This window comes from Marmota monax, unplaced genomic scaffold, assembly GCF_021218885.2.
Source record: "Marmota monax isolate L192 unplaced genomic scaffold, Marmota_monax_Labrador192_F-V1.1 WCK01_AAM20220418_F8-fsc00011, whole genome shotgun sequence".
Lineage (NCBI taxonomy): Eukaryota > Metazoa > Chordata > Mammalia > Rodentia > Sciuridae > Marmota > Marmota monax.
The window spans coordinates 7640986-7666867 of NW_026693082.1; the positions used below are offsets into that span (position 1 = coordinate 7640986).

At 31.9% G+C, this 25882-nt stretch overlaps 1 protein-coding gene across 7 annotated transcripts in view; it reads left to right on the forward strand.

Moving 5' to 3' along the window:
• Pds5b (PDS5 cohesin associated factor B) overlaps window positions 1–25882 on the forward strand; it is a 193993-nt gene that overhangs the window by 157253 nt on the left and 10858 nt on the right. For 5 of the 7 annotated variants that reach the window (XM_046454163.2, XM_046454164.2, XM_046454167.2 and 2 more), the window contains exons 22-31: window positions 174–242; window positions 3059–3195; window positions 6111–6234; window positions 12969–13173; window positions 15405–15519; window positions 17500–17632; window positions 17957–18076; window positions 19279–19341; window positions 19886–20031; window positions 22034–22139. In XM_046454163.2, coding sequence (XP_046310119.1) covers window positions 174–242; window positions 3059–3195; window positions 6111–6234; window positions 12969–13173; window positions 15405–15519; window positions 17500–17632; window positions 17957–18076; window positions 19279–19341; window positions 19886–20031; window positions 22034–22139 — 1218 coding nt within the window. The remainder of the gene's footprint in view (window positions 1–173; window positions 243–3058; window positions 3196–6110; window positions 6235–12968; window positions 13174–15404; window positions 15520–17499; window positions 17633–17956; window positions 18077–19278; window positions 19342–19885; window positions 20032–22033; window positions 22140–25882) is intronic. The other 2 variants (XM_046454165.2, XM_046454166.2) reach the window with 1 other exon arrangement.

Below are 25882 nucleotides of genomic sequence, written 5' to 3' on the forward strand. Positions count from 1 at the left end.
GTGCTAGTGAGGATATGCCTTTCGGTCTTTTTGAAAGGTTAAAGAGATGAGTTGTTTTAATCATATGTATGACTATCGTTGTAGAAGGTAAATATTTCATTTATTCATTCACTTTAGTATTAATTGAAATGAAAATTCATATTCATATTTTTAATTTCTTACATTTGACTTAGCTTCCAGGAAAAAAGACAACTAAACTTTGGGTTCCAGATGAAGAAGTTTCTCCTGAGACAATGGTTAAAGTAAGTAATATGCATAGATCTGTTGATCTTAATATACTTCATATGCTGTAATATTATTGAAGATGTTGAAATTTCTATAAGTTTGGGCTATGAAAATCACTTAAGTATTTATATTTATTGTTTGGCATTATCTTATGTACTATGAGTATTTGGCAGTAATTAGCAAAATGGGGCTTACAGGCAGCAAACATATAGTGTAATTTGAGGTTTAAAAAATATATAATAAGGTTTGAAAGCAGCTTCCATATTTCTGTTTCTTAGAATCAGACTTTTAGTGGCAAAAGGTAATGAAGATTTTCTTATGAACATTCTATTGAGTAAAATTGTTATCCGAGTTTTAAGACTCTCTTTTCCATGAGATTTACTTAATAAAGCTATTTTTATTTTTTTTAAATGTAGCCTGTAATTCCTGGAGTTAAGGTTATATATAAAAGATCACTCATTACTAGTATAGAGAGTAGTGATTTATAAAAACCATCTATAGTGTAGACTTCATTTCATCTATTGCCATATGTAAAAGAAATACATATGGACTTCCTAGTTATTTTTAGTATGCATGTGACATCGCTTTGAAAGAAAAGAATGAAGGTTAAGAACAAATATGTTAAATTTTGTTATTTTTCTAGTTGCACTTAAAAATTTTTTTTTAAAGATATTAATGAACCTTTTTTTTTATTCATATATTTATATGTGGTGCTGAGAATCAAACCCATTGTCTCACACATGCTAGGCAAGTGCTCTACCACTGAGCCACAATACCAGTCCTAGCTGTGATTTCTTATAATACCTTCTGGGCTATGAGTACATATTTGTTTATGTATCATGTGTGAACTACTTTTTTACATTATTCCAGCTTCTGATTCTGATATATTTCTGCAGACATGGAACAACACTTCCTTTAGCATCTTTGAATGTTTGTTTGTATAAGCCCATTTTCTTTTCTTTTTTTTTAAAGTTTCTGTTTTTTTTTTATTATTGGTTGTTCAAAACATTACAAAGCTCATGACATATCATCTTTCATACATTTGATTCAAGTGAGTTATGAACTCCCATTTTACCCCAAATACAAATTGCAGAATCACATCAGTTACACATTCACATTTTTTACGTAATGCCATATTAGTGACTGTTGTATTCTGCTGCCTTTCCTATCCCCTACTATCCCCCCTCCCCTCCCCTCCCCTCCCATCTTCCCTCTCTACCTCATCTGTTGTTGTTCAGTTCTCTCCCTTGTTTTTCCCCCCACCCTTTCCCCTCACAACCTCTTATATGTGATTTCGTATAACGTTGAGGGTTTCCTTCCGTTTCCATGCAATTTCCCTTCTCTCTCCCTTTCCCTCCCACCACTCATCTCTGTTTAATGTTAATCTTTTCCTCATGCTCTTCCTCCCTGCTCAGTTCTTAGTTGCTCTCCTTAAATCAAAGAAGACATTTGGCATTTGTTTTTTAAGGATTGGCTAGCTTCACTTAGCATAATCTGCTCTAATGCCATCCATTTCCCTGCAAATTCCATGATTTTGTCATTTTTTAGTGCTGCATAATACTCCATTGTGTATAAATGCCACTTTTTTTTATCCATTCATCTATTGAAGTAAGCCCATTTTCTTAGCATTGATCTTAATCATCAGTTTTATGTAGCTGAGAGTAGCACTGGAAAAGAAGGCATGCACTTAGTTTATGCTTGCCAGACATAGGAATCATCTTAGCGTCTGCCGTGTGGCAGACATTGTTCAATACCCACTTAGTTTCTGGTCCTTTGTTGTGTAAAAAGCTGAAATATATGAAGAAGAGATGATATGTGTGTCATTTAAAAAAATATTTATTTTTTAGTTGTAGTTGGATACAACATCTTTAATTAATGTGTTTACTTTTATCTGGTGCTGAGGATAGAACCCAGGGCCTCGCCCGTGCTAAGTGAGCGCTCTACCACTGAACCACAACCCCAGTTCCGTGTGTGTCATTTTTTTAAAAAGTTAAGATGTGCCGCTTGATGTGATTCTGCAATCTGTATATGGGGTAAAAATGGGAGCTCATAACCCACTTGAATCAAATTGTGAAATATGATATATCAAGAACTATGTAATGTTTTGAACAGCCAACAATAAAAAATTAAAAAAAAAAAAAAAAAAAAGACTGAAATCATTGGTACACGTTCACTTTTATCATTAAGTGAAATGATTTTAAAATTATATTTGTGGTATACATATTGCTAGAAAATGCAAATGCATGTCCATATGTGTAGCATACTACGCCTTTCATGGTTTCTATACAACAATATATTTTATATATCTCTATGAAAAGTAGCATGGAAATAATAAATCACAAAATATAAAAAAAAAAAATAAAAAAAAAATAAAAAGGATTGTTGCAAACATTTAAAGCTGTAACTGGTGTAGAAGAAATTCATATGGACTTCCTAGTTATTTTTAGTACACATGTGATATCTCTTTGGAAGAAAAGAATGAATACAGTTTGTTGTTGGGAACTTAACTTTTTCTTAGGCAAAGTAAGGATAATTTTAATTCTAGAATCTAAAAGGTGAGTTGCATGTTGGAGAATCATAAAAAACAACAATAAAAGAGCTTTTCTTTAGTGAAATCTTTTTTTAACTACTTCCTTAGAGAGTGAAACAGATTTAATTTAAAACTTTCCAAGTTATCTTCATATGTATAGAAAAGTGTATTTTTCTTTTTACTTTTCTTATAAAGTGTCCAATAAAAAAAATCTTGATTTTTTTTTTTTTTTTTTTTTTAAGAAGGTAGATGTGGAAATTCTTTTAAATGTAGCAATGTTTTGTCAATTTGTCTTTTAAATAGATTCAGGCTATTAAAATGATGGTTCGATGGCTACTTGGAATGAAAAATAATCACAGTAAATCAGGAACTTCCACCTTAAGATTGCTAACAACAATATTGCACAGTGATGGAGACTTGACAGAGCAGGGAAAAATTAGGTATGCAATTATTTCAAATTTCTTTGGATTACACAATATTTGAACTCTTGATGTAATTGTTAAATATTATATTTTAAAAAAATAATCAGTATTGCTGTATAGGTGTGCATATATTTTTATTATAATGCTTTTGTATGGTGGTTATTTCACAACTAGAGTCATGTCTATTACAGGCTACTGCTATACGTTAAGAGTATTTTAAACAATAGATACTTGATTTTTTGGCATATACAATTGGTGTTAGTGTACAAATAAGTAACTCATGTTTTACAGTCTTGTTAGTGTCTAAAGGGAAAAGAAGAGATTTTGTGGAAGGTACTTTATTGAATCTGTTTATTCCCTAAACAATACAATATAACAATTATTTACAGTGTATTAGCTATTGTAAGTAATCTAGAGATAATTTATAAATTATGTGGCAGGCTGTGTGTAGGTCATATGCAAACACTGTGTTATTTCATATAAGGTTCTTGAGCATTTTTGGATTATGGTTACCTGAGGGGGTTTCTGGAACCATTCTCCCAGGTTGCCAAGAGACAATTCTATAGTAATTGAACACATGGACTCCAGAGCTCAGATTCAAATCCTGGCTCCACCACTTCCTACTTAGGTGACCTTTATCAAGTTTCTTTAACCTCTCAGCACCCCAGTTTCTTTAACTATAAAATAGAGATAATGGTTATATTTGTCCTATCTAGCTATTATGATATAATTAAATTAGTATGTCAAAGGTTTTGAAAGACTGCCTACCATGTAGTAATTAGAAGTGTTGATGATGATTAGAAGGTAGTAGTTATTGTGTCAGCATTAGCAATAATTTAGAGGTTTGTTCTTGGTAATGTAAAATAGGAGAATAATCCCTCTTTAATATATCTGGTAACTTTAATGAGAAAGCAGAGGTGACTTCCAGCTGCTTTCTAACCCTTTCCATCTTCATTCTTTTCTTCATGTTTTGTTCATATTGTTCTCTTGGAATAGTCTGTTAATAGCACATACATTTCTAAAATGAAACAAAAATAAAATTTTGATGATCTGTTCATTCTGTATATACAACTCATCGGTCTACCTTACTTAGTCTAATTAGTTGTCTTTACCCCTCTACTCCCATAATTTATATGTATCAGTGTTTAGGATTTACAAATAATCATGTTTTGATAAAAAGGTATACCAAATTCAAGATAATTTTGTAGTGATCAGTTCAGCCTTGTAGAGAAAAAAAAAGCCCCATTTTGTCTTCTAGTTTATTATTTTAAACTTATTTTCCTAGTTATACTCAGCTATGTTAACTAATTAGAGGGACATTATACCCTAATGGTTAAGAACATTGACAGACTAAATGGTTTCAAATTCAGGTTCTACCATTTGTTATCTGATTTTATTTATTAGCAAGTTATTTCACTTCTCAGATTTCTCACCTGCAGGATGAGGGTTAACGATAGTACTTCTTTATAGAGTTTATATAAGGGAGAATATATATATTTTATATAAAGTAATTGGAATGAGACCCAGTACACAGTGTTATGTAAGTTGTGTTCAAGGGAACCCACGTGACATTCAGGAACATTCAGGGGCTGCATGGAGTAGGAGTAAGAAAATTCCTTGTAGAAGCAAAGCAGATGGAGACTCCAAGTTTGGAGGGGCGTTTCTGTCCCCTACTTTAATAGGAAGCATTTTTTTTATGTTTACATTTTAAATTCCTATGTAAGATTTTATTTGACGGAAAGTGTCTTCTACTTAATAAAGCTGAAAAGAAAAGAAAACAAAACAAAATAAAACAGAACAGCTTACTGGATTAAATAGAAACCACTAGTCTAGATGGAAATTTTTAAGGACAGTATGTAAGAAGCATCTGTTATCTAAACATGAAGACACAGCGTCCAACTGCCAGCTTGCACTCTCTGAACTAAGTACTATGATTCATCTATTAATAGCTACTTGGAACATTACCACTGATACACTGATAGCTCTTTTGGGGCATGTTTTACAACCTCAGAACCTTATTAATGTTGGCATACAGTCAGTATTTTTACATAATTGTTAGATAAACGAAGAGTTTTAAACCAACTAGATCATTTTATCTTAGAAGAGTAAGAATAGTAAGGTTTTATCTACTATTCCTCCTATTATTTTTATTCTTAGCACAGTGGTTGTGGTTGACTTCTTGGTAAGTTAGGATCTTTTTATGCCTAATATATAGGTAAATATGTTTCTAAAATAAATCTATTGTATAATACTTAAAACCTAATAAGTGAACATACAAATAGATTTCTTCTAGGCTTGCTTAAGAGCTATTTTGTGTAGGATGAGAGAATTAAATAACTAGTGGTGCTAGCACACACTTAAGTTTAAGAGAAGAATTTATGTAGTATTTTATTGGTTACCATCTTTCAGAGTTAATGTATTATGGTACTCAGGATCACTAAATTATTTACTGTGTTAGTGTGTACAGGCTTTTGTAACAAAATACCATAGATTGAGTAGCTTACAAACAATAGATTTATTTTTCACAATTGTGGAAACTGGAAGTCCAAGATCAGAATGCTAATGTGGTTGAATTCTGTTTAGAACCGAACTATCTCACATTGCAGACTAGCTTCTTTCTTGTATTCTCCCATGGCAGAAAGGTCATACAGTCTCCTTCAGGCCTCTTCTATAGGGGCATGAGTCCCATTCATGAAGGCTGTGTCCCTAAGACCTACTCACCTCTCAGAAGATCCCACCTCTGAATACTATCATCTTGGCAGTAGGATTTCAATATGTGAATTTAAGGAGACACAAAAACATTGAGACCATAGCATAGTTCTATCTTTTTTTTTTTTTTTTGGCCTGAAAAATATCTACAAAACTAGATGTATAAAATGGTTTTATATAAACATTTAGAAACCTTATCTGTATTCTTTTTGCTTGTTTTTCAGTAAACCAGATATGTCACGTCTGAGACTTGCTGCTGGAAGTGCTATTGTGAAGCTGGCACAAGAACCATGCTACCATGAAATCATCACATTAGAACAATATCAGTTATGTGCATTGGCTATCAATGTAAGGAAAATCACTATATTAAAGACACTACTTTTTATAGTCACAGACTTTAGGAAAAAATTCAGTTTTTTAAACTCAGTTAATAATTTTGATCAAAGTTTTGAATATTTTCTTTTGAAAGACTTCTTACAAGAAATGTTTCAAAGTTCTAAAACTCATTTGACTTTTGGGTTACATAGTCTAGCTGACTTGTTGTTAGGTACAGTTCTAGTCTATAAAGGCAAAACAAATACTGAATTAGCATGTATTGCTCTTAGCGGAAATACAAGGATAGGTTCTTTCTAGTATGTAGTCATGAAATTTTCATCAATTGATCAATATACAACCATGTTTTATGTGTATTTCTGTTTAAAGGCATCTTACTTCAGACAGACAGACAGACACATGCTCATAATCAGCAGCACTATAACTCATGCCTAAACTAAGCTTATGCATTTTCTCTGTAAGGTACATCAGAGCCTTCCTGTGCTTAAGAATATTAAGCAGAGACTGTGGTTGTAGTTCAGTGGTAAAGCAGTTGCTTAGCATGTGTGAGGCACTGGGTTCTGTCTTCAACACCACATAAAAAGAAATAAATAAAATAAAGGTATTGTGTTCATCTACAACTTAAAAAAAAAAAGAATCCTAGGCAGTACTTCATCATTATGTTTGGGAACCATTTTAAACAACTAGATTGCCAACATGGTCAAAATGTGAAAAGTGTGGCACTAAGTAGACCCACAAAAAGGATCCTTGTTTACAGTCTGAGAGCTGAAACAAGAAGGCAGGTCTTCTTCAACCTCATTAGGGCATATACATATGACACAATTCAATTTTTTACCGTTCTGTACATATTTTTGCTGTTGTTCAGAAATTCTCTGCAAGTATTTATTTTGGAGGTTACAAATAAATCCTGAATGAGTTGACAAATTCATAAATATGGAATCTATGAATAATGAGGACCGACTGTTTTAGTTCCCTAAATGAAAAAAATATATAGAAGTTTACAGTGTTTTTTCTTTCCTTTTTTTAAAATTTGTTCTAGTTAATTATACATGACTGTAGAATGCATTGACACATTGTACATAAATAAAGTTCAACTTCTCCTTCCTCTGTCTGAACACAATGCAGAGTCACACCAGTAGTATAATTATACGTGTATATAGGATAATAATAATGTCCGTCTCATTCCACTATCCTTCCCATCCCTACATCTCCTCCCCTCCCCGCACTCCTGTCTGCACAATACAAAGTTCCTATCTTTGGTTTTGGGGATTTGGCTTATTTTGCTTAGCTTGATATTCTCCAGCTCCATCCGTTTACTTGCAAATGCCATAATTTCATTCTTCTTTAAGGCTGAGTAATATTCCATTGTGTATATGTACCACATTTTCTTTATCCATTCATTTGTTGAAGGGCACCTAGTTCCATAGTTTTAGCTTTTGTGAATTGAGCTTCTATAAACATTGATGTGGCCACATCACTGTAGTATGCTGATTTTAAGTCCTTTGGGTATAAACTGAGGAGTGGGATAGCTGGGTCAAATGACGGTTTCATTCCCAAGTTTTCTGAGGAATCTCCATACTGTTTTCCATAATAATTGTACTAATTTGCAATCCCACCAGCAATGTATGAGTGTACCTTTTCCCCTACATCCTCACTAACAGTTATTGTTGCTTGTATTCTTGAGAATTGTCATTCTGACTGGGGTTTATAGTTTTATAAAGCCATACTATAGACTGAATTTCAGGTTAGAAGGACTCCTTATTACTTAATGAGTCAAATTTTCAAATTGTGAAATTGATATTGATGGAGTCATTCCAGTTTTATAGATTTTTATGTTATATTTGAAGTATATCACTTTAGAAGTATTTAGCATCAGTGAGAAAATTTTAAAAGGCTTTCATAATAGTAAATCTGATAATCTAATATGAATTTTCCATTCATAATTTGGTCGTTTCACACTTAGGTTTTCATTTTTTTCCAAATAGTTTAAGAATTTGGCATTCATCAGGAGTCATTGCAATTTTTCTTTACTTTTCCCCTCCCCACTTTCTTCTGCTTATTTGAAAATTGCTGTTAACTTCAAAACACAAACGATCTATTTTTTAAATGTATTTATTTCTCAAGTGTTTAAAATAGGCATCCAAATCCTGTTTATGATTTGCTTTAGTTTTGTTATTGTTCAGATATTAGGAAAAAAATCATTCGAGAGATGAGATTTTTGGTGAGCCCATTTACTTCCTGGTTTAGTTTTTCCTTTTAAGTCTGGAAATCATCTTATTTTATAAGAAATTAAAATTGTTTAAAAAGTATGTATTACATTTCATGAAAGAAAACCTATATAATTTGTTTTTTTTAAATTGATGAGACTTATGTTCTGCTGATTGATTGGGTTCTTTGTCTGATATTTCTTAGAATATTGCTGATATCATTCATTATTGAAATGGCACTTTAAGAAAACAAAGTAAGGAGACATGTAAAATGAGTTGGGCCTGATTTGAACTTTACATTGTTTAAGTATGTGTGAAACATTAGTTAAATGTCTACCACGTGTAGAAAGCCTCTACTTACTATTTCCTGGAGAGTTTATTTTCTACTACTGTATTTATACATTGTGACCTTAGTAACCAAAATATCCAGGGTGAAAATCTCAATTGTCAAAGTTTTAAGGTAGTTTTGGAATCCTGTATGAATGGGTAAAACTTAGTTATTAGCATCTTCTCACAATTCATATTGTTATTCCCTTCTTAAAAAAAAAAAAAAAACACCTTTCCCTAATTCTTCTGTTCCTCTAAACCATATGCCCATCTCTTATTTTTTTTAAATTTTTATTCATTCTTTTTAGTTATACATAATAGTAGAGTATATTTTGACATATACGTACATGGAGTATAACTTCCCATGAACATAATATGGAGTTACACTGGTCATGTATTCATATATGAACATAGGAAAGTTATGTCTAGTTCATTCTACTGTCTTTCCCATTTCCATCCCACTTCATTTCCCCTTCTCCCCTCCAATCTGGTGAACCTCCACACCCTTCCTCATCCCCCTATTGTGAGTCAACATCTGCATATCAGAGAGAACATTAGGCCTTTGGTTTTTGGGGATTGGCTTATTTCATTTAGCACGATAGTCTCTAGTTCCATCCATTTACCAGCAAATGTCATAATTTCATTCTTCTTGATGGCTGAGTACTATCCCATTATGTATATATTATACCACATTTTCTTTATCCATTTATCTGTTGAAGGGAACCTAGATTAGCTCCATAGTTTAGCTATTGTGAATTGAGCTGCTATAAACATTGATGTGGTCATATCACTATAGATGCTGATAAGTCTCTTGGGTATATGCCAAGGAATGTGATAACTAGGTCAAATGGTGGTTCTATTTCCAAGTTTTCTGAGGAATCTCCATACTGCTTTTCATAGTGGGTCCACCAATTTGCAGTCCCACCAGCAATGTATGCCATCTCTTCTTTTTTAAACCTCCACACCTCTAGAAATAGTAATCTGTCTTATTCTTACCTTCTCTTCACTGTCCATATCTTGGCATTTGTCTTTATTGTTTTCTATAAGTAACCTATTGAAGTCCTCAGATTCAGTGATCTTAATTTTTCAGTGTCCTTTCTGTGTCATTTGATACAATACTCATTGCACCATTATTCTTGAAATTCTCTTGATTTCTGTCTCTTGGTTTTTTAAATTTCTGTCTCTTGACTACATTTTCTGACACTTCTCCTCCTTTAATTTTGTGTGTTCTTTGAGGATCTATCCATGATCAATTTTAGCACTTACACATTCTTTGGCCATCTCATTATCTAAGTGAGTCATTACTATACTGCAATATTTGTTTTTTCAAGTTCCTAGTCCCACATCAAATGCTAAATGGAAGTTTCAAATTTTTATGTTCTGTGAATGAGTAAGACTGAATTTATAATATTTCCCAAATCTATTCTTTCTTGGCATTTCTCACATCTAAAAGCATGATTTACATTAGACTGTTTGTTCTATCTTATTGCAAAAGTCCAAGTAATCTACTCAATGGTAGATCTATTGTTCTTTATTCATATCGTCTCAACTATCCCAATTGCTATAGTCATCAAGTCTCACTAGGACTGTTGTGAGAATTTCTTTATTGCTGGTTGAATTTCCCTAATCACAGTTCTGATCATGATATTTTCCTACTTATAAAAAAGATGTTTAAGTTGTTTAAGACCTGGCATTTGAGACCCTCTATTTTTGGGACCCAAATATAAACTTTAAAATCTTGTTGGGTGCAATACTGTTGTTTAGTACACTATCCTTTACCTTTGTTTCAGTGCAGCTGAACAATTTTTCTTTTATGTGCCTTGTACTTTGCTCTCGTTTTCTTCTCATCTTCTCATTTTTATCATCCTTATCCAATCCTTTCTGTAGATTAAGGTTTAAACACAACTTTCTCTATAAAACTTGTTCTGATTCTTTTTAGCTGGAAGTAGTCTCTGTCCTTTTGAATTCTTGTAGGTTTTATCTTCAGTCCTCTTATAAATATGAAATTTTGCCTTATGCTTTAGCTATTTATGTACATGTGGCTTATTTCTCTTGAGTTGTGGCTCTTTATAGGTAGTATTGTACCTGGGAGACCCTTGTCATATATTTGAATAGACAATAATTCTGAAAGAATAGAAACTCAGTAATATGAATCTTAACATAATTTAGGTTATCATGTTAAGTATTTTAGAATTTGGAGTTCTGTTCATGAAAAATTTATTCTGTACTGGTATGTGCTATATATTGTTCTAGATTCTGGAAATACAAAGATGAATAAATCATGGCTACAGCTAACAATCTCTTAGGGGATTGTAAACTAGAAATGTGTTGATAACAGAATTTATTACACAAAGTAATCGAACTGCTTACCAATAGTTCTGAGGATAATTTGTATTAGAAGAGGCCTCTGAAAGTGTATTTACTTAAAGATGCAGACTAGAATTTATTTTATAGTCAGGTGTCTGCTTTTTTGAAAGCATATTTTTTTCTGATAAAATTCTTTACCCCACATTTACTTTATAGCATAATCAAAAGGATAATCATCTTCGCAGAAAAATATTTGAAGACTCCCTCAGTTTCCAGTAGCACCTTTTTAAATTTATTCAGCTGATTCTCTTGAAGACTTGTGTATCATTCTTGTCAGTTTGTGTCTTCTTCAGTTGTTGTTTGTGCAAGTTGCCTTACTTATGACTTGATATTTCTTTAACATCACTTTAATAACAATATGAAAACCTGCTACAATGATTTACAGATTGACTTCGTGAGGAATTTGTATTGTATTGTTGAATTCTGAATGATTAATGACAAAAACACTGTCTTGGGGAAAGACATAAAGAGGAGGAAGAGATATTTGAGTACAGATTGATTTTTTAATGAATGGTCTGTTCCTTTATAAATATATTTGTGATATGTTGACTTTTATTTATGCACTTTTTAATTGGATCATAATAAAAAAATAAAGACTCTGCTCCTCTCTGACATTAATATTGAGGAAGGAATGAGTTAACTATTTTGTTGAATGTAAAGGTAGATAGATGAAATTTCCATGAAAACTAGGCTACTTTATTAAAAGTAGAAAGTTAATATTATAAGATAAGGATGTTTAAATTAAATGAAAGAAGATATACAAAGTAAGTATTTAAGATAAGGGCAAGATATTATGATCAAGGTTTTTAAGAAAAGATACCATTTTAGATAGAAGAAATACGGTACCCAAAGTTGCATTAATATGAAATATACCACACCTTGTGTCATGGAGCATATAAATGAGCATGAAGTTCTTTGTTACATAAAAGTTTGAGCTTTTCCCTGTAGTTGAGAGAAAATTCTGTCCATCTGTGTGCCAGTTATTGTGCTAGGATTAGAGACACAATAATGAATGAAAACAAAGTTTTGTCTTTAATGAACTAGCACTGATAAAAGACAGATATAAAACGAGTAATGTTATGAGCTGAATGTGCTACTGGGGATGTGCACAGAGTGCTGTAATAGAGCCTAGGTCGGGTATAGGAGACATGTTATATGCTTCTTTCTGTCAGATAGTAGAACTGTCTTCAAGAATGAAGAGGAGTTAGCTAGGAGAGTTGGGGGGATAGTTTAAGGGAGTTGTGTGAACAGGACTAACAGGTTGGCTTATTTATACAAATAAAAGTAATTTGGTGCTTCAGAAATTGATTAGGATCTCTTGCCTTCAGAGCTGTGCATTTCAATCTGATAGATTTTTAAATGATAGAACTAAAACGTTTAAATTCGGCAGTTTTGCTTTGCTACTAAATGAAAAAGCTATATATGAGATAGTGCTTATGCTTTTTAAAATTTGTTTATTTATTTATTTATTTGTTGTTTGTTGTTGTGCAGGAGATTGAGCCCAGGGTTTTATACATGCTAGACAAGAGCTCTACCACCGAATCTCTCACAGCCCCTGTGCTTTATTTTAAAAAATCTTATTTAAGTTTGAATTGATTTATATTTACTAATTTTAAGAATGCATCTAATATTTCTAACATGTAAATGAATCCTTGTTAGGTGAATATTCCAGTCTTGAAATTAACTTGAGTTACAACATCTGTCTTGTGAACAATCAGTCAAGCAGTGGTTGTAGATAAACTTGCTTCTGTGTGCCCTTTTCTCTATGGATATATAGCACATTTTATATCTAAGTTGTTACTCCTTCCTACTATGTGGATAATACCTGAAATAATTATATCTTCACAGGATGAATGCTATCAAGTAAGACAAGTGTTTGCTCAGAAACTTCACAAAGGCCTTTCCCGATTACGGCTTCCACTTGAATATATGGCAATCTGTGCACTTTGTGCTAAAGATCCTGTAAAAGAGAGAAGAGCTCATGCTAGACAGTGTCTGGTAAAAAATATAAATGTAAGACGCGAGTATCTAAAGCAACATGCAGCTGTTAGTGGTAAGCATACAGAGAAATAGAAAGTATACTTTCCAACCTGACAGTTTCACTGTTTAAAAGAGTATAATATATTAATGTTATTTATTCTATTTAAATTTGAACCTGTATGTCTTTAAGTAAATGACTAAATGGCCAAGGAAAATAAGTAGTTACATTGGAAGTACTTTTAACATAATGATGAAATTTGTACATTTATGTAGATTGTCTAAGCTCTACTTTTAGTTGAAAAAAGTACAAGTCTTTGATCTTTGTTGTTTGTTCTCACCTATAGCTGATGTTAATAATAACAGGTGCTTGTGTGCCTGCTTTTCATCTGTCTGCCTTACCCCTTCAAGGTTAGCTGATATGCCTCTTGACTTCTAGGATTGTTTAACAAATAACATTAAAATCTGTCCATTTATCCAAGTCAGAAATCAGAGGCATTCTTTATATCTTTTTTTTACTCACTCATTAGTCACCAAATCCTGTTAATTCTTCCTCCAGATGTCTGAACATCTGTCTTCTGTTCTCCTAGCTGGTCACATTTCCTTTGGATCATTGTATACACACTTAACTGCCTCCCTCTTTAAATGTTTCCCTACGCCTCTGTCCCCTAGTTTTACCCACTACTATGCCACATTGATAGCAAAATTATCATTCTAAAACACGTTTCTGATCACATTACTTCTTTGCTTGAAATCCATGTGAATTCTTTATTGCTTATAAGGTAGAGTTGAAATATTTCTCATGGCTTTTTATAGTTTACTCTCGGTCTGAATTTCAAGTTTTGTCTCTGTAGTTTCCTACTATGAACTCTGTTATTCCTGCTATAACCTCAATTACTTGAAATTTGTGGAGCCATCTTTTTTCTCTGTTGTCAGCTCTTATCTGAGAATTGTCTCTCCCAGAAAAACAAATAAATAAAACAAAGAAGTGTGGTTTGCACTTTTTGAATTCTTTAAAAATACAGTTTGGGTGTTATTGCATCACTGTGACCCTCTTTGCTTTTTTCCTTCTTCACATTGCAAAAAGTGAGGGCTTATGTGGTCACATTCCACCTCTGCAATTTACTGATTGTATTTGGACAAGATATTTAATCCATGCCTTAGTTTGCTTATTTGTAAAATTGGAATAATTGCACTTACTTCTTGTTATGCTTGTGAGGATTAAATATTTATGTATGGAAAGCACCTAGCATAATGATTAGCCTGAAGAAGTTATCAGCCAATACTAGTTGTTTATTTTAGAGTACTTTTCACATTGAAGATAGCTTCTCTCTCTGTTTATTCTTTACTGTGAGATCTTTACCTAGTTTTATTCATTTTTATACTTTTAGATTCTAATAGAGGATAGTAAGCACTGAATAAATATTTGATAGAATTTAATTTAAAGTTTACTGAATTTTGAACCTTGTTCCTTTTCTTCTATGCTTGCTCTTAAAATGAATGGCATTATTCAGAAACTTTTCTTAAGTTCAGCAATAGAAATAAAGGAAATATGATACTTTATTGACATATAAGATACTGTACTCCAAGTTGAACATCTGATTTAAGTTTTTATTTGAGAATAAGTAATTTAAATGGGATTGTTCTAAATATAAATCCCATTTGTTTCATATACACTTTATTAAAGCTAGTTAAGATTACCTTCCTGACCTCTTAACAGAGTTTGGCACTCTTAATCAACATATAAAACTATTTGAATTTAAACCGAAAAGATTTTTTTTTGATATTTAAAACATCATAAAAACTCCATTCCTTATTTTCATTCTTTTATGTCTATTCTTCTCTTAAAAATAAAATCAGCTATTCCTATTTTGTGCTACACTGACTGAAAGATTTACTGGAAGTGTTTTATTTTCTTAGCAGCTTAAAATATTATACATAGCGCTGCTTATAATATCAGGAAAAATGGACTTGATGTCTCTCAATCTTGAATATAGTTTGTATGGGTCACTTTTTTTGTATGCATTCGAAAACTGGAATATTTGTCTTTGAGCCTCAGCACATGGTGTGTTTAGTAGGCATTTCAATATTAGATGTGAAAGATGAGTGAAAAAACTGTTTAAATTACTATGTTCCTCAATGCAGGGTTTTTCAATATGTTTTTCTTCTAGCCATATTGTAGTAATAGTGGGATACAGGAAATAAAGTATGAAAGAGAGAGAGTGTGTAAGATTTGATTTTCTAACCTGGATGTTTTTTTGTTTTGTTTTTTCTTCTTCTTTTATTTTTTACTTTTTTCTTTTTCAGAAAAATTATTGTCTCTTCTACCAGAGTATGTTGTTCCATATACAATTCACCTTTTGGCACATGACCCAGATTATGTCAAAGTACAGGATATTGAACAACTTAAAGATGTTAAAGAGTAAGACTTTTTCCATCCCATTTTCATATTTTCTGAAAGTTGTTTTTTTCCTCCTTATTGCTGATAATGGGATCTCAATTATAATCAGTTTATTGATGTGTTTCATTTCATAGGAGTTTAGGGTTCTTTTCTCTTATTTATTCTTTTATTTGTCTATTTTTATATCATCTTTTCACATTACATTTCTTAAGTAACTTCCCAAAACTTAATTTAGCATAATTAAAATACTTTGGTTCTATTTCTTTACCAGTCTGACATTCCTTTTCTGTTGAAGTAATCCATTAAAAAGTTCTATTCCAGTTCTTATAGTTTCCTGTTTCCTTGTGAAACTTGGTAGTTTTCATGATTTGAATTAATAATCTCCTTTACTCACATAGTAAGCATATTTTTCTTTGCAGTAACTATCTTCCTCTATAGGAAGAGATTAATGGTGTAATTTCATTATGAGCCAAATTCATAACCAGGGGGATTTTATTGGTGGTGATTTTTAAAATTTTTAAAATTAGAGTTTATGACATTTGCTATTGATTCAAGCATTGTTGTTGAGAGACTGCAAACACTGCATATGCCTGGGTGTAGAACACGGGGATACTTAGAAAAATTTAAGACTAGTATAATTCTTTTAAGCTTGACCCCTGGTCGTCTTTTTGTTATAATAAAAAATGATCTTTGTTATTTTGAATCAGTTCATTTATTACACCTTTAATATACTAGTCATGGAAAGTAATTCTTGATTTCCTAATTCATAGAAATTTTTTACAGTTAAATATTTGAGGTATGTCAGGAGAAATCAGTAACTTCTTATGGCAAAGGAAAAAGCTACTGCTTAGTTTCTTTGCCACATTTCTATTTCTGAAAAATCAACAAATAATTCTCCATAAATGCATTCTTTGTTGGAGGGATTATGACTGATATAGACTTCTAGTAACCATTCTTTGTCTGAGAACATTGGTTTATCCTAGGAATTAATAAGTTGTCCCCTCCCCCCCAATTGGGAATTGAACCCAGGAACACTTTACCACTGAAGCTTCCCGAGCCCTTTTTTGTTTATTTTTTATTTTTTCAGTACTAGGGATTGTACGCAGGGGTACTTAACCACTGAGCCACATTTCCAACCCTTTTTATTTTTTATTTTGAGACAGGGTCTCGCTAAGTTGCTAAGGCTGGCTTTGAATTTGTGATCCTTCTGCCTCAGTCTCCCAAGATGGCGGGAATTACAGGCGTGCACCTCCATGCCTGGCTTGACTTATCTTTCTAAATTGCCCAGTATTGCCCTGAATAATTTACATTTTACCAAAGAGCCAGTCTAGAAGAACTTCTCCTATGCCTGAGATCCTAAAGATTATTTTTCCCTTTTAAAATATCTTGCTTGTTTCTTTCTTTTCTCCCATTATTTTTCTCCTTTGTACATCAACTATAACTGTGTCTCTTTCTGTCTATATAATACCGAGAGAAACACTTTTGAATTTTTATCGAAAAGAATTTTGTGTAATTAAAACTGGGCTACTGAAACTTTTTAAACAATTTTCCTGAACTAAGCAAAGACAGTGTGTATAGATGTCAACATAACTTTTTCCTTTCTGATTTATTAATGAAGAATCTTAACCTTTTAATACAGTGGTTGTAATCTTTTGAGACTTCCCATCAGGATTTGAGTCAGTCTTGAGTGTCTGAGGCCTCACTTGATCCATGGCCCAACTATTCCTTGAGGCATTTTTCCTTTGGTGTCATATCACAGATTAAGATAACATCATTCTTTCCACTCTGATTCTTTTTTTAACCTTCTTCTTTGGGAAATCTAGTGAGACTAAGAAGGGCAATGGATCTGAGCAACTCACATATGCATTGCTAACCTACTGTGATATGTGTGTGTGCTATTTCCTTTTAATTTTTTCCCCTTCTGGGGTTATAATCTAGCTCTGTTATGTTTGGAATTATTGTATGTATATTTAACAAAAGTATTTTCCTTTTTTTTTTTAGATGTCTTTGGTTTGTTCTGGAAATATTAATGGCTAAAAATGAAAATAACAGTCATGCATTTATCAGAAAAATGGTTGAAAATATTAAACAAACAAAAGATGCCCAAGGACCAGATGATGCAAAAATGAATGAAGTATGTAATAATCCTTTTGTAAATTTGATTCCATGTTGATTTAAACATTTAGTTGTGGAGAATGAAACTGTAATTATTAATTTACAGATTTATTTAACAATTTTTTCCTGTTGATAGTAATTAGATTTACTAATATAGGATTAGTAGTAATTTTATTAGTAATAAATAATCAAAACAATAATGTAAGCCAAAATGCTTATGCTGACAATTACTTTCATTAGTTTACTATTTAGACTGGATGAATGTTGTAGAATTACTTCTTATTTACAACATTTAGGATGCCAACTTAAATACCTACTTTTTTCTTTTTTAATTTGATTACAGAAACTATACACTGTGTGTGATGTTGCCATGAATATCATCATGTCAAAGAGCACCACATACAGTTTGGAATCTCCTAAAGACCCAGTACTACCAGCCCGTTTTTTCACCCAACCTGACAAGGTAGTAATTTGAAATAAAATGTATTTCAGCACTAGGTTGTGGGAGATCAGGAAGTATCCTTATCAAAAGTTGACCCACTACTATGCCATGGAAAGATTGCCACTAGTTTTAAAAATGTAGTTCAAGACTAAATGTGGGCCAAATTAGAGGATACAGTGGTTTAGAGTTGAGTTAGGATGATCAAAAGTTTGTCTTCAGAGATTGAAACCATGCTAAGAGAAACAGGCAAAAAATGTGATCAAGATGTATGGATTTATGAGTTAATGGCCACTAATCCAAATGGAAAAAGAATGTAGATAAAGATACAGTGTATAGGCCGTGGGTACTAGGAACTGTAATGTAAATTGAGCTCTAAATTAAACTCCGTGCATGTATGATTATATCAAAATGAAGCCAACAATTATGTATAATGATAATGCACTAATGAAATAAAAAAAAGTGAAGTTATATACATGTGTAGAACAGATCCTGAAACAGGCCCAAAACTCTGGAAATAATGTAAGAGCATTTCCAAACCACTCTCCAAAAACTAAAGTGTTGTATGAGATGCAGAAGGTGTTTTCCATTCACTATTATAGATTCATAATTTATCTAACAGTCTGGAAACCACCACTGTCTTCCTTTTGGTTTTAAAGCAATATGCCAGGTAAGATCTTACCAATATATGGAGATTTGAAATAGGTTTTCCAAATAGCTAAAGGGGCTGTGTGTTTTTAGAAATTCACTTTGTTGTGAGCAAGATAATAGGAGTGTATGTGGTCTGTCTGAAGAGTGTTATTAGAGGAACATATTTACTGATGCAGTCTTACCATATTGGGGCTCAAATATGTTTTGCTAATAATTGTAATTGGTACAAGGTTAGTTTTAGTTTATTAATAGTAGTTAAAATCAATGACTTAAATTTTGTGGTTCAACTGATTAATTTAATAAATATGTCCTGTAAAACAGAAAAGCTGGTCTGGGGATGTGGCTCAAGCGGTAGCGCGCTCGCCTGGCATGCGTGCGGCCCTGGTTCGATCCTCAGCACCACATAACAAACAAAGATGTTGTGTCCGCCGAAAATTAAAAAATAAATATTAAAATTCTCAAAAAAAATAATAAAAAATAAAACAGAAAAGCTATTTTGTGCTTTGTTGGATTTTAACCACCTTGTAAATATAGTATTTCAATAGTCACTGACTACTTTTTCCTCTTGCTTGTAGAATTTCAGTAACACCAAAAATTACCTGCCTCCAGAAATGAAATCGTTTTTCACTCCTGGAAAAGTATGTCTTAAGAATCATTTTTAATTTTATGTGGAGGTTTATTTTACTATAATTAATGACCTACATATATTAGTTTTTCCTTCTTTAAAAATTTGTGTATCTAATGGTAGGAAATATAATCTACTGTCTTTCATTACTAGTAAGAAATAATTTTGTCTATCATATAAATGTAGACTGAGATACACAAACTTATATTTTAGCTGTGATAAAACTCAGGAGACCTTTATACTTAGACTTCTTCATCCTAAATTTAAGATAAAAATCTTAAGGCATCATCTATGTTCTTCAGCAGTAAGAGTCTAACCATGTATTTTATTTGTCCTCATTTTCTGTTTAAGCCTTCTTCAGATAACTTTAAGAAAATCTTTATGTTGTCTGTGTAGTTTTTAATTTGCTTAAGTGTTATTCAACTTATAATCCTGGTTTTGCTTAAGGATAGGCACATTTTTCATGATTTATATGTAAATAAATAACAGATATTATTTATTGTTTGATCTGTGAGTTTCTTTTAGTTTTAACCAAATAGAAACATTTCTCATTTCAGCCTAAAACAACCAATGTTCTAGGAGCTGTTAATAAGCCACTTTCATCAGCAGGAAAACAATCTCAAACCAAATCATCACGAATGGAAACTGTAAGCAATGCAAGCAGTAGTTCAAATCCAAGCTCTCCCGGAAGAATAAAAGGGAGGCAAGTACATAAGTATCATACTTTACATTTAGTAATTCCAATGAGGCTGTGAGATCTAAAATAACGTAACTAAAACATTAAAAGTTAGTGAATGGAAATTAATGCATAATTTTCCCATTTAACATTGGTAGTCAACAAATTCATATTTATTTGCTTGGTCATTTGTAGTATACACTTTTTCTTAGTTTTTTATATATAACCATGTTGGAGTGTTCTGTATTAGTACACATAACCAGTTTCTAACTTCAGTATCTTGTGCTTATAAAACTGTTCACTAGTGATAGATACATCCATAGTTAGAACACATAGTCATTAAAAAAATGATGAGATATGAGTTAGCATGGAATACATAATACATTAATGAGTGAAAAAGCAAAGAGTATATAGAACAATGTTATGGTATCTTTGTTTTGAAAAAAGATTTATACTCACATTTGTTTGTACATGTATAGAAAGTTTTTGGAAGAACAGACCAAATCTGTTCGTGATAACCTAGAATAGGAGGGAGATCATTTTACGCTATTGGTACAGTTTGAATTTTTTTTTTTACTATGTATATGTATGCATAAACTTTTTGTTTAAAAATGGTTTTAAAAATGAGCATTTTTTTCTTTGTAAGAAAGAACAAATGGAAAAAATAATTCACCATTTTGCTGGTTTTAGCACAAGGACATCATTTTTTTTAGCAGCAGATCATTATGCAGGGCTAAACTCGCTGTTTATTGATCCTTGCTTTATAATTAGGAAAGACTGCACTGTCTTTTGCATTATTCATAATCAGTCAGTAAAGGAGAGAGATGTTGTAAAAAGTCTTACCAGTTTTCTTGGATTTCCATGGTAAGGAATTTGGATTTGATTTTAAGTGCAGCTGGAAGATGCTGTTGAGGAGTTTAGAGACCTAATTTATGCTTTTAAGAAATACTCCCTTGATGATCTAGGGAGAATGTACTATAGAGGAACTAAAGTTGAGGTAGAAAAATCAGTTGTGAGTTAGCTAATAATAGTAAGTAGTCTGGGGAAGGAATGAAGAGAGAGAATAATGACAAATAGTCAAATCTGTCATTTATTTTGATGTTAAATCCAAATGGCTCTTACTGATTTATTAGATGTGAACAATTAGGGAGAGAAAGTATCCAGGGTTTCTTTGCTTAAAAAACTGGATATATAGTGGTACCATTTACTGAGATCTAGAAGTCTTAAGGAGTAACAGGCTCTGTGTTTATATGTATGTGTTGAGGAGCAGAGTATGGAAAAAGAGTGTCTGAAAAACTGTTTTGGCTTATGTTAAAGATCAGGTTTCTGTTAGAAATTTAAGTGAAGTGTTGGATAGACAATTGTATATGTGGCTTTAGAACTCAGGGTAGCTGGAACAGATCGAGATTTAGGGTTCAACAATGTGTAAACAGTTTTAAGAACCAGTTAAGGATGAGACAGAAGACTGCACCTTTATAAATTCGTGAGAGCTTTTGCTGTTAATTCATTTAACAAGTATGGATTGAGTGCCTGTTCAGAGCCAGTCAGATTCAAGTGCTTAGCCTACATTGGTGAGTAAAGATGACAGAAGAGCCATTCTCACATTCTAACAGTAGTCAGTGAATGGTAAACATAACTAAAGTGTCTTAGGGTGAAGTGCTGCAGAGAAAAGAAAAAATGGAAGGGGAATAAAAGAATGGGGGGGGACAGGGCAGGTTGCAGTGTATGCCAATCTTAATTTATTAACAGAATAGTTTTAATTTGCTTTATGTTTCCATCCCAAAACAGAATTTAGGTTTTAGAAAGACTTAGGGGAAAAAAACTGAATTTCTGATTTTTAATTTCCTTACTATATTAAATGAGCATTATTGCTTATTGATTTAGTGCTAAATATGATAGAACAAAAACATTCATCTTCAAAAATGAATGAAGTTTTCCTCATAAAGCTGCAAAGTTATATACTAGGAAAGAGAAAAGACTTTTAAGATTATTTGATTGTAATAACAATTGTAAATGTTTGTATTAAAAGGCTTGATAGTTCTGAAATGGATCACAGTGAAAATGAAGATTACACAATGTCTTCACCTTTGCCGGGGAAAAAAAGTGACAAGAGAGACGACTCTGATCTTGTAAGGGTGAGATATTTGGTTTGATTTTATGATAATTTTAATAGTAATTTTACGCTTATTCATTGTTAACTTTTACACTGAAACTAATTAATATTACTATCAAATTTGGCATTTGATTTTTGTTTTGTTGCTGTACTTACAAATCTGAATTTATAATTACTTTCTATGCCTTGCAATTTCTTTATGTTGAAATTTATGTGTTTATCATTCTGATAATTGCCTTAATTCTTCATGTCTTTGGAATCCAACATGTCTATTCCATACGCAAAACTGCTTGGTTTTGTTTTGTTTAAAAAAAAAGAAATTAACACAGTATATTTAGGTTAGCTTTAGAGAATTGATATGGAATGAAGGTCCTAAAGCCGTCTCTATTAACTTCATTTATTGAACCATTTACTAAATAAGCTTCTAGTAAAGGTAGGAAATGTTATGGTTTCATTAAGTTCTCCTTCAGTGTTTAAACTTTAGTAGAAATGACTTCTGTGACATCTTATTTAATAAATGTCAGTTGAAAACAAATTTGGTAACATTTTACTACAGATATGTAAATACATGACTTTTCAGTTCAATTCTAAAAAACATTTCTTGAATTATTGATTAGGCTGTTTGAGTCAGTTTATCTGTGAGGAAATATTTGTGCATATTTAGCTGATTAGGTTTACAAAACAAGTGAATTGTTGCTCTTCTTTCATTGTTATTATAATGATAATACTTTCTATTCTTAGTCCTCATTCTTTATACTGTAATTTTTGTTTTATTTATTTATTGATTGATTGATTGTACCAGGCATTTAACTCAAGGATGTTTAACCACTGAGCCATATCCCAGCCATTTTTATTTTTTATTTTGAGACAGAGTCTTGCTTAAGTTGCTTAGGGCCTTAATAAGTTGCTGAGGCTGGCTTTGAGCTTGCACTCCCTCCTGCTGTAGCCTCCAGAACCACTGGGATTACAGGCATGTGCCACTACACCTGAGTATACTGTAAATTTTGATCTTCATTAACTACTTAAAAATTTCACCTAAGCAGAAAAGTTGATAGCCAGAAAAGAATCCTGTTATCTAGATTTATAGAAGAGAACTTTTGAATTGGAAAAGGTATTTTTGTCTTGTGATTCTAATTATCTCTTACTGTAGAAAATCCTTCATTTTCAAGAGTTGTTTTTTTTGTTTGTTTTTGAAAATGTGTTAAGGGGAGAACTCAAGATTTTTTTTTTTTTTTTTTGCTTATTGGAAATGTCAACTAGGCCACTCCCATAGTGTACCATACCCATGTCAACATGCCCCCCACCAAATATAGTTGGGAATGTGGTTTTTGTTGATTTTTAGTGTTGGGATATATAAATTCCATGTTACTGCCTTTTGGGGCAGTACAAAGTATTTTATTTTTCATAGATTGTTTTGAATTCCCAGACTCTTGAGATTTATTTGTGCTATTATCATGGAAACCTTTTGCCATCTATTGTGAGATGGTGTGTAATGTTGAACCCTTTTTTAGAGGTACCATAAGAAACTTATTAATAAAATTTTGATTGAAATACACTTGAAGAGTTAAGCATTATGCAACCCAAGTTCTTTTTAAATACCAGTAGATTATACTGAATTAGTACTATTTGCATACTACCAGCTTCATATAGAAATTTCACAGCAAAGGAATTATTATTTATATACATTTATATTTTATAGATAACATGTTTCTCTATTTCTGACTTCTCACCTCAATTTTGTATTCCCTGTGTTTTTAAAACAATACAACTAAAAATGAAAAATTAGGATTTGTAATGTTTTATGAAATCCAATTATTTTATGGTATTCTTAAGAAAGTGGACATTGGATTTCCTGTTTATACTAACCTTTCCAAAGCATGAAAGAATCTTTTTAAACCTTTGGATATCAAAAAGACCTGTTGCATTTAAAATTGGAGATAATAATATATTAAATTTGGTTTTAATTTAGTATTTCTCTTATATTCAGATTTCTTTATAGCAGTATTTAATTTTTAACTTATGCACAGAACTAAATACAGACTAACTGCATCTATTCACTTAGGTCTTTTCCTCTCATTGGAACTCAAGGATAGTATAATGTTTAAAAAAAATTAATACAATATAGTAAATTAATGTACTGAAAAAGGAAAATTATAACAAAATAATCTCAGATCTTTCAAGCAAACATAAGATTTAAAACTCGTTCATGAATATGTGCTAAAAGTTGTCTGTTTGAAATCAGTAGTCAGTACATTCTTCTTAAAAGGCAAAACTCTTGAAGCATTCTTATTAAAAATCAGAAACAAAACAAGCAGCCTGTTCACCTGTTATTTAAAATTGTTCTGGAATGTTTGATCAACTCAGGAATCTTGACATAAACTAGAAGTCAGAGGAATAAAAATGAAGCAGAAAAGACATATACATTGTTATATTTTCAGTGGAGAAGCAATTGAAAAGCTAAGAATGCAATATGGTATCCTTATATGTTTGTGTGCAAGTAATTCTCTCTTAATTTTGCTTTATATCAGGCACTTGGGGAAAGGGAGTTTCCTTTATCAAAACAAACTCTGCAGCAACAAGATAGATTAAATAGATATCTATCCATTCTATATCTCAATCTAAACATAATCTTAAAAAGAAGTAGGGGGAACCTTTATTTAGAAATAATTTTAAAACTGAGAAATATAGGACTTGGAGAGATAAATATCCGTGTTTCTGCATGAGAAAAAGGTATTTAAAAAGTTGTTAGTTTTTTCCTAAGTTAACATACAATTAGAAAAGTTCAGTGTTATCTTGTCTCAAGTCCATGTGAAAGAAAATAAATAACAGGAGTAATAAAGATAGAATCAGAGATGATGAGTATTTTTCATATATTTGTTGATTGTATATCCTCTTCTGAGACCAAAGGACTTAAAAACAGCATACTCCAGGGACACAGCCACATCAATGTTTATAGCAGCACAATTCACAATAGCTAAACTGTGGAACCAACCTGGATGCCCTTCAGTAGATGAATGGATAAAAAAAAAAATGTGACATATATATACAATGGAATATTACTCAGCAATAAAAGAGAATAAAATGGCATTTGCAGGCATACACACACACAAACAATGGAATATTACTCAGCAATAGAAGAGAATAAAATGGCATTTGCAGGTAAATGGATGGCATTGGAGAATATAATGCTAAGTGAAGTTAGCCAATCCCCGAAAAACAAATGCCTAATGTTTTCTCTGATATAAGGTGACTGACTCATAGTGGGGTAGGGAGGGGAAGCATAGGAGGAATAGACAACTCTAGGTAGGACAGAGGGGGTGGAAGGGTAAGGGAGGGGACAGAGGGTTACCAATGATGGTGGAATGTGATGGACATTATTATCCAAAGTACATGTATGAAGACACAAATTGGTGTGAACATACTTTATGTGCAATCAGAGATATGAAAAATTGTGCTGTATATATGTTATGAGAATTGTAATGTATTCTGCTGTCATTTATTTAAAAAAACAATTAAAAAATAGAATCAACTAGACACAAACATTTAGTTACTATAATTAGTAAAATATTGTACTGCTGTTATATTAGCCCAGAATTATTCTGTTTTTCAAAACATAAAATAAAGGAACATAATATAATAAATCAAGAGTTCTGAAGTGATTGAATGTCTTTTTGAAGGTAGGGGTAGGGGAAACAGTTTGAACCTTTTTTCACATTCTATTCTAAAACAAAATACACTAGTGTCTTGATCAAATACCATAGACTT